Source organism: Phymastichus coffea, unplaced genomic scaffold (genome assembly GCF_024137745.1).
Source record: "Phymastichus coffea isolate CEN01 unplaced genomic scaffold, Cenicafe_Pcof_1.1 PCOF00027, whole genome shotgun sequence".
Taxonomy (NCBI): Eukaryota; Metazoa; Arthropoda; class Insecta; order Hymenoptera; family Eulophidae; genus Phymastichus; species Phymastichus coffea.
This window is the reverse complement of record NW_026706838.1, coordinates 253,870-264,123: the sequence shown is the minus strand read 5'-3', so window position 1 is coordinate 264,123 and position 10,254 is coordinate 253,870. Positions and strand designations below refer to the sequence as shown.

Here is a 10,254-nt window from a genome sequence, read left to right as displayed (position 1 = left end):
TGCTTTTTTTGGTCTTGGTGATTCAGAATGCTTCCACTGTGAAGATTGTTGTTTTGTTTCAGGATCATAACCATAAACCCATGATTCATCACCTGTAATAACTTTTCTAAGCACATTATTATCATTTTAGTGACCATTTCCAGATTGTCCAGAGCGATTTATAAGCGAATGTTCTTCTGCTCTGCTGTGAGTAATTTTGGGATTAATTTCGCACACACGCGTTTCATTCCTAAATTTTCGGTTAAAATTTCTGAAATGATAGTTTTTAGTATCCCAAGGTCTTCTTCTAGTTCTCGCCCAGTCATACGACGATCTTGTTCGATTGCAAGTCGCACTCGCTCAATATTATCTGCGGTTTTTGTCGTCGAGGGTCGGCCAGACCGAGAATCATTATCGACAGAAGTGCGACCATCCTTGAACCGTTTATACCACTCTTTTATTCGTGTTTTGCTCATACACTCGCTTCCGAAGGCCTTTTGCATCAATTTCAATAGTTTCCGAACTCGTTTTTCCGAGTTGAAAGCAAAATTTGATGCAAATTCGTTGATCTCGTTTTTCAGTCATTTTTGACAATATCAAAATCCGATGAAAACGAAAAAAGCACTGTAAACAAAGACATGCTGCGCATGAACTATACGTCTGGCAGGTATCAGTAAGTAACCAATAGATTCGTGAGGCTTTACTGATGACGTTTCTGTCCGGTATAGGTCGCTCTAACACTATGGCGCGAAGATATAAACGTAGGCCCGATACTTTCCGGACAGACCTCGATTTTTAAGAACACAGCCTTGTTTCGTTTGCGCACACATCGTCTGGCGAATGCTGGTCGTGCTAATGTCGAAGACATCGAAAGATGGTTGACACTGGATTCATTGGTTTTGCGCAAAGCTAATGAGCTTTCACGTTCGCCTAGCTTGATCGTGGCTGGCATACAGAAGCTGCAGGCAGCTATGTGCATGATTAGAAGCGTTTTACATCTGCTAAACGAATACAAGAGTAAGCTGTTGGCACAGCCCCCCATTGCCACTTCATCGATTGCCAAACCTGTTGTGAGCAAACATAGCGAACAGTCGATATACGAACCTCTCATTATTTTGGATATAATTGGTGAAGGTCTCGAATCGGCTAGTACTACTACTACTACACCGGCTGTTGTCAATCCAGACTACCAGTTCAAGACTCAACAGTTCGCTAGAACGACATCAATAGTGCGTTCAAAGGTAGAATAAAGACTGGTGTAATAACCAATCTGAAACATATGGATTTGAATACGTTTTTTAGACATGCTAAACCATTATTCCATGCTCAAATTAAGGTGACCTTGAAGAAACTTAGTTCTTTAAAAGTGAATGCTGTACTAAAAGCCGAGTATGCAGTCAAAAAGAATAATTGCGATGAAAGCAATTATTCTTTTTGACTGCATTCTTGATGTGAAGCATTTCAATACAAAGATAGTACCGATATATCTAACTACAGACATAGACGAGTGGTTCATTGAAAATGTTTTAGAACCAATCAGTAAGAGCACAGAAGAATTTTAAGAGCAAGACTCGGGTTGGTCTTTTCGTATTATATTAAACTTAACCGTATACTCGTATATCAGCAAGTATAAACCTATGAGGGCTGGTTCTTATGTTGAATTGCTCGAACCTATTAGAAGAAAGAGAGCCTGTGTGAATGTGCAGAACAACGACAACGAATGTTTCAAATGGGCCATTCGTTCAACGTTACATCCAGTCGCAAAGAATGCATGTCGTGTCACTGCCTATACTGCTCATCAAGATAAATATAATTTTTAAAATCTATCATTTCCGGTACACCCGAAAGAAGTCGTGAAATTTAAAAAACAAAACGACGTTTCAGTGAACGTGTACTTTTTAAATTTGAATAATGGGTCCTACGAGGTTTTGCCGCAACATTTCACCGATGAGAAAAAAGAAAAGCACGTGAACGGTCTTCTAGTGGAAAATTATTATATCGATGTTAACGCCGATGTAAACGAAGAGCAAATGGAACGTCCGAGTATACCTTACAAAGTGCACTTATCTCGATTGATGTATCGATAATTGTCATTTCGTAGATGTAATTCGTATATATGCGATCGTTGCTAATACTATTTTCGAACTGAACAGAGATTGAAAACGCTCGAGATCGACTGTAAATATGTGAATATATGTAAAATTGTGCTTCCCAATGGGAAAGATAAATTTTTACAATTTGAACACTTTAAAAATGAGTGCGCAGTACTGTTCGTTGTGTACGCCGATTTTGAGAGTCTCACGAACGGATCTATCAATGTCACAAACCGTACAGTGTTGGGTTTTTCGTCAAGTGTAACTATGATGACTCCCTTTCGTGTTATCGCAGCTACAGACAGAATAATGCCGATGACGGTGGTCCAGCCAAGTGTTCGTTCACAATCTTCATGATTTAGCCAAGTATCTGCATGAGTTGTACAAAAACCCACAACCTATGGAAAATTCAACGAATACGAAATGTAGCTTCGTCCGAAAACATTATGTATCTGAAAAATTCAGGCTATTCACTAATCCTTGCTTGTGCCCAATTATAAAATTCGAGTCTGCGGCGGAGATCTGGCATCAAAGCTTGAGTCAAAGTTATGTGATATGGATAAAATCTATAAAGCCACAAAATTCTACCAGCTGTTGATCTTGGGATCATTTTTCAAGACTTTATTAAAGGATTCATTCAAGATTTATTGAAGATTACGTACAATGTTATTTCATTTAATTAACGAAAGCTTATTTTCCTATTTTTTAGCTTAGACGCAATGTAAACTTTCTAATTGTTGACATTCTGTTATCTCCAGGGGCGTTTTCGTGGTCGTCGTCTCTCTCTTCGTTCAATGATTCGGATTCTTACGTGGTTTGGGTATCGAAGCCTCCCTGGCTAATTTTGACGGTCAAGGGCGATATCGAGCTGCAACAAGATAAATAAAGCAAAAACGACCTTGATAATCGAACTTTTATTTATCTTGGGTATTGTGTTATTATTATCATTATTATTATTATTTTTATTATTATTATTATTTCCCCGGTGGAATAGGAGGGGGGTTGACCGCATCCCACACATAATACCTTACCTGAACGTAGAATTTCCCGCTCTTTCCGAATCCTTGCTAAAAAATGGGGATTCATATTAAAAATATAACTTGGTTATTTGGTTATTGGGGTTATTGGGGTTGGATTATTGGATTATTGGGTTATGGGGTTATTTGAGTTTTTGGGTTATTAAAATTAATCTTACTCTTGCCCGATCATCCCTGTGCATAGATGACGAAAATAATAAAGTAGATGTGAAATGTATATGCAAGGTATTATTTGAAAAAATTAATTCATAGCATCAGTGCGATTTTTATATATTGATTCCACGACTTTCTAAAGATTAGAATTTCTATCTAAAGAGAACAGTAAAAACTGAGATTAAGGCACACATAGTTAGCTATAAATATTGCGAATAGTTTGTACCAAAACGCGGTACCTGTTTATTATTAACGACCAAGTTATATCTTTTCAAACTATACTCTGATTTCTCAAAATTCAATCGTACAATCGCCGGATGAAATCGAATTTCTGAAAGGCTTCAAAATTCTAGCGAGAAGGAATTGAAAATGACCGATGTCATGAAGTTATATGGAGAGTTAACAGTATACAGTTGACTGAGAGTCGTTGAAGAGTTGTACATTCTCAGTTGTATCTATCCGTCAATTTGAAATAGATTTGTACTCTATTTATGATAAAATCCAGTCAAGGTTTACTTCAATTCATCATATATAATACATTCCGATTAGATTAGTTTCTTTAAATAATTATGTGCATGATTGTCAGTTTACCTTTTATAATGTTTTATTTGATTAAATAATATTTTTTTTAAATAGACAAGGTTTGTTCTGGCTTGTTTATCTCTCTCTTGCATATGAATTTTTTAATATGTTATTTTACATAATTTTAATAAAACATTACAAAATTCATTATGCAAGAGAGAAGTAAAAAATTATTATTCAATGAAATAAAACATTATAAAAGACAAGCTGACAAGTGAGCACATAATTATTTTTATATGTAAACTCTTATGCACAATAATATATGTGAAAATTAATGTATGGATACACTATAACATACTAGACTGCGAACAATAGTGCAAAATAGTTTACGCACAATCGTCGACTTGCCTTGTAAAATTCATAGTAAAAAAGTAATGTAAAGGAAATAGTGAGAAATAAAAAAAAAACCAAATAAGTAATTAAATAAATAAACTTACCTAATTGATTAAGACGGGGTTAACAGCATTTTTTCAGTTTGTGCCAAATGAATCGATGCCGCTTCCTCTTCATTCGGTCCTCTTACTGGTGTCCCTAGCGCATCGATGATCTCTTGTTCAGCAGCGTTGAGTTCATCATTCATAGGGAAGTCTTCTTCCAAAGCTTCAATAGCTCGGTCGAGAACATCCTTCCACAACTCAGTTTCCGGCGAAAAAAACTCATTAACAATAGCTTCGCGCTGCATATTATTGCACTTTACACTTCCATGTAAAAACTCAATTTTTAATTATATAAAATGATGCAAAATATGTATTTATTAAATATAAATACAAGAACTTATCAGAATGAAATGAATCATATACTTATAGTTCTAACTCTTAAAAAACGTAACTAATGCAATGAGACGAACTGAGAGATATTTTATTCATTTTCAGCAAATTTGAGCGCGCATGGATCATTGGTCCACTAGACGAGGGTGGGGATAATGCAAGAGAACTGATGTTGTCGCGCGTATAAGTCGAATATAATTAGTAGTGGGAGTAGCTAAGTCAAAGGGGATTTGTGCGGAGCAGCTTGGCATGGGTATATTAATGTGTTCTTAGTCGCGCGTGCGCTTTTCTTTTCACACAGCAGGTAAAACGTAAACGTCAGTTCAACGGCTTTCTATACAGCAGACCAGTCGTAAAAATCAACGGACAGGCCATGGGCGGTATAGCTGCAGCTTTTTTCAAGACGATCGCAAAGCTATTCAATCATTATATTCGTTCAATTAAAATATAAAACAGCACTTGTCAGTGCTAAATCGCAATCATGATAAAATATTGTAAATAAATAAACGAAATATATTTGAAAAAATTTATTGAATTTCGATAAAACAGCACTTTTTAGTGCTAAATCACAAAAATTATGAAAAACTTTGCTGGTGTTTTTTTCTTTTTTCCTATTCAATTTGCAGCAAAGTCAATAGGTAAGTATAAGATAGGTATTGTTTAAATTAAGTTATATGTACCAGGTTGAATACAAATTTGTTCAATAAATAAAATTTATCAAATTTCGATAAAACAGTACTTTTCAGTGCTAAATCACATCGTACGACAAAATATTCGTTGAATAAATAAATGAATGATATTTGAAGAATTTGATCAGAGATGATAGATATTAAGAATACGCAACGGGCATACTGACTAGTACTCTCTAAAAGAATGGCTACGGTTCAAGCGGTATAGCGTAGTCGGGCGAACGCACGAAAAGCGCGGGTTCGATTCCCCGTAGTGTTGATATATATATTTTTTTATTAATATTATAATTTTAATTAATGATAGATATTGTCTTATTTTGAAGAATTATTTATTTAAATATAATTACTCGTAAATATTTGAATACAATTAAATATTTAAATAGAATTAAATATTTTAATAAAATTAAATATTTTAATTAGACTAAAATATTTAAATAATATTAAATATTTAAATATAATTAAATATTCAAATATCTTTTTTCTGTTAGAGATTTAATCGATTGTTCTTCAAATGGAAGGGTATAAGAATATGACTATCATGGAAGAATAAGTTGATATACGAGTATTATAAAAAAATTTCAATTTATCTGTTTATAAAAAAAATACAACATGTATGTAGATGGTTTAAAGTTTTTTATATCCTCACTTTGGTATAATTTTGATGTTGGTTGAATAATTTTCAGTGTATGTGTGTGTAGATGTGTCTGCGAGTCTTGCTTCTCTGTCTTCTGTTTCCGTCTCTCCTTAGGGTCTTACAGCTTCGTCTTCTTGCTTTTCTTTTTCTTTCTTCTCTTCGTTTCTTCTTCTTTTCCATTTTAGCTGCAACATCCACGCTATCTTTTCTTTGCTTCCTATTATTATTTTTTCCCATTCTTTCCCATCCTTTTTGCTTTCTTCACATTTTTCTACTATGTGCTTCCAATTTTCTTCCTCTTTCATACACATTCTGCATCTCTTATTTTCTTCTTTTTCCCAATACCTGCTTCCTCTCGTTTCATTACCTAATCTAAACCTTTCCCTTATTTGCAGGCCTTTTATTCTTCCCTCTCCTTGAATTTCCTTTAACCTATACCTTTTCATTTCTTCTTTCAGTTCTTTCCACTCGTTTATGTATCTTGATTTTTCTAGTTTTTCTTCTAGTTCTTTTTCATCTTTTTTCTTTAGCTCGTCTCTTATTTATTCCCAAAACTCTTCCCTCATTTCATCTCTCTCTTCCCTCTCTGTATATTTTACTTTTTTCCAGCCTTTCCTCTGTCTCCTCCTTCTTACCCTTTTTATCATTTTCATTGCTTTCCCTTTTCTTTAATTCTCTCCATGCTTCTTTTTTTATTGTGCCATCTCTTTCTTCTCTTATTTTGTTTTCATACTTCATTGCTCTTTCTAATGCTGTTTCTTTCATTTCTTGTCTTCCTATTTCCCATCGTATTAGGTAACTTGGCGTGTTTCTATCTAATCCTAATACCTACTTTATATATTTTAGTTGTAGTCTCTCTATTTCCTCATATCTCTTCCATCCCCAGATTTCTGCTCCATACATAATCACGCTTTTCGCCAGAGCATCGAACAGATTCATCCGTAGCTCCCAGTTTTCTCTAAATAGCTTTTCTCCTAGCCCCCACAGCCTTCCGAGTCCCATATTTATTTTCCCTTCTACCTTCTTTATCTGCTTTTTATTTCCGGTATTTCTGCTTATCACATATTCCAAGTAGTTGTACTCTTTCACCATCTCTATCTTTTCACTTTCCCATTCGAATTCTTCTTCCTTCCCCCTTCCTCCTCCTCTCCTGCATTTCATCATCTTTGATTTTCCTACATTTAACTCTAATCCCCTTTTTTCCAGGTATCTTTTTAATTTTTTCAGCTTTGTTTTCATTCCTCTTTCACTCTTTGCAATCATCACTATATCATCTGCATATCCTAATGTCCATATTTTCTTCCTTCCTATCACTACCCCTCCTTCCTGCACCTGCTTGATCTTCACTTCCAGGTTGGCGAAGGCAAGATTAAATAGCGTGGTGCTCTCAAAGGGCACCCTTGCCTTACGCCTTTGTAAGTATGGACGTATATTCTCATTACTATTCGGAGGTAGCTACAAAATTCAATATTTGCTCTGTTACACCTTTTATTAAATATCAGTCGGCGTTGTTTATATATAAACTGTATCACAATCTCATTGATTCATGCATCCTTCACGATCGGATATTGTATGCTGTTCCACCCCGTTTTTTTCTCTCATATACTCTATTTCTTCCTTATTGCCTACTTCTGTTCCTCTTTGCTTCTCGTTTCCTCCTTCTATACTTTCTTTTATTTTCTTGATCTTCACTTCCAGGTCGGCGAAGGCAAGATTAAATAACGTGGTGCTCAAAGGGTACCCTTGCCTTACGCCTATGTAAGTCTCAAACTCCTTAATTATTTCTCCTCCAATTTTTACCTTACTCCCTGTTTTCTTGTATATTTCTTCTATTCTATTTTACTAATTTTTCTATTTATCCCTTTCTCTTTCATTGTTTCCCATATTTTCTTCCTCTTTATTAGATCAAAAGTGGCCTTCATGTCTGCAAAGAATACGAACAGTTTTCCTCCTTTTTCCCTTATTTCCTTCCCTATTATTGTTTTTAATATACAGGGTGTCCAAAAAGTTCCGTGACACCCCGTAAGTCCTGAGATATAATTACACAGGTTTACAAAATAAAAAAAGTTCATGCCTATTTGACCAGACCATATAACTTTTATGTATTTCGATGCGCTGAACACGAATCCGAGGTCCGTTGATCTCCATCACGTCAGGTTCAAGGTCTTTCGAAGGTCAAATGTATTTAATACAACGGAATTCAAAATTTGACTACGGATTCGGACAGAGCGGGAAATTTTACGTTCAAATACATATTGTTGGTTTTTTCCAACATGACCTTTGAAGGACATCTAGAGCTCAAACAAATAATAAATAGACCTTATTTGCTTTTTATCCATATGAACTTGTTTTTGAGACCTCCGATGGGCGTCTATTATATACTGTCATGTATCTTTGTATTCTGAATACAAACCTGGAATCCATTTGACCTCATCCAGTTAGGATCAAGGTCACTTCAAGGTTAATTCGTTAATTTTGCACAAAAAAAACAAATATAACCCTAGTCTTTGAACCCTGGTTGCTTTAACCCTCGAGACCTGCATCTCTGCGTGACTATAACCCTGGACTCTCAACCTCCGATCTCCATATCTTAATTTTCTCAGCCCCGAGCCCGGTAACCTGCAACTCTACAACCTCGACCTTCACATCCTAATTTCATGAACCCCTGATGCGATGAACTTCGATCTATATCGCGAAAGGCTTTTTAGCGTACAGAGGCGAGGGGCCTTGAGGACATCTAGCGCATACTGGACGGTCTCGAGGGAAGCTATTCTGGGTGTCGATGGTGTAATCCCCGTAGATCTTCTTGCTAGGGAGCGCAAGAGGATCTATGACAGAAGGTTAAACGAAAATAAAGTAGAAGTAGCCAAGGAGGAGAGTGATAGAACAATAGAGGTATGGCGAGAACGGTGGTCGAGAGATGGTAAAGGCGTATGGACGAGAAGCTTAATTCCCGACATTGGGGCGTGGATGGAGAGGAGCTTCGGAGAAGTAAACTTCTACCTTACGCAGATGCTTACGTGCTATGGGTACTTCAAATGCTACCGGGATTCTCCGAATAGTAAAGTAGAGAACAGGGTTCTAGATAGGAGGATTCGCTTGCTTTTTACCACGGCATAAAAAATCCCAAACACGGCATAGCAAATTCTACACGCCCCGACCTTGATATTCTCGAAATCGAATTGAAATCCAATCGAAATTTAAGATCTTCTAACTTTCTAAAGTCAGTTAAAGGTATGAAAATCAGGAAATCTCTGAAATTTATATTAAGTATTTCAATGTCATGGTGAAACAATCATTTTTTATTATAATCTCATGGAGGGTACTTCTTAACATCGAGGTTTATGTCTCTTACTCTGTTAAGCCACCACTCTTCAATGTAAACGTGCTTTCTTGCTAGGTCTACATCTTTCATCGAATGTTCTTTTCAGCACTTTTCTCTTGTGCTTAACTGAAGTATCCCTCTTAAGGTTCCAGCAGTAATCTGACATCATATTGACATCCCAAAATCCTTGATAGCGCCTTTCCATCTCTTTAATGTCTTGATGAAATTTTTCACCGTTTACGACCAGGTCGTTGACTATTTTTTTATAATTTTGATCTCTGTTGTTACCTAAAAATTTCGTACAAACGTCAATAAAGCTCTGCCAAGCTTTTCGTTCATCTTCTGACATTCTATTCGGGAATTCGAGATCTTTTATGAGTTCTCTTATTTGAGGTCCATCAAAAATTCCCTCTTTGAGTTTTGCTTCGGATAACTTTGGGAATTTCAAGAAGAGATATTGAAAAGCTTTACTATCTCTTTTCTTTAAATCTTTTACCAGCTGTTTAATCAAGCCTAATTTTATATGAAGAGGAGGCAGTATTATTTTATCAGGATCAACCAATTTATTGTATTTGAGATTTTTGTTCCCTACAACAAAACTATCCCTTGCTGGCCACTCCTTTACATCATAATGCTTTTCACGAGCTCTGCTATCCCATTCACATAGAAAACATTACGGGTATTTCGTAAAACCAGATTGTTGTCCCAAAATGATTGTGACAACTTTTAAATCCGTGCAGATTTTCCATTTATACAACTCGTAATTAATTTTATCAAGTAAATATTCCATATTCACGTAATTTTCATCCATTGTCGTAGAGTGAGCCAATGGAACAGAAACTAGTTTATTCCCATTGTTTAGTAATACAGCTTTAAGGCTTCTCTTAGAAGAATCAATAAATAACCGCCATTCTTTAGGATCATGTTCAACTCCAAATGTTCTAAACAACCCGTCTATATCACTACAATATACCAAAGAACCACCTTGAACAAAA

The 10,254-nt window shown here is 35.7% G+C and overlaps 1 protein-coding gene across 1 annotated transcript; it reads left to right on the top strand.

Moving 5' to 3' along the window:
* Positions 1-8,607: 8,607 nt before the first annotated feature.
* On the top strand, positions 8,608-9,054 carry LOC131675612 (uncharacterized). The gene has a single exon (XM_058954652.1). It carries the CDS (start codon positions 8,608-8,610, stop codon positions 9,052-9,054), a length of 447 nt encoding a protein of 148 aa, XP_058810635.1.
* Positions 9,055-10,254: the final 1,200 nt, after the last annotated feature.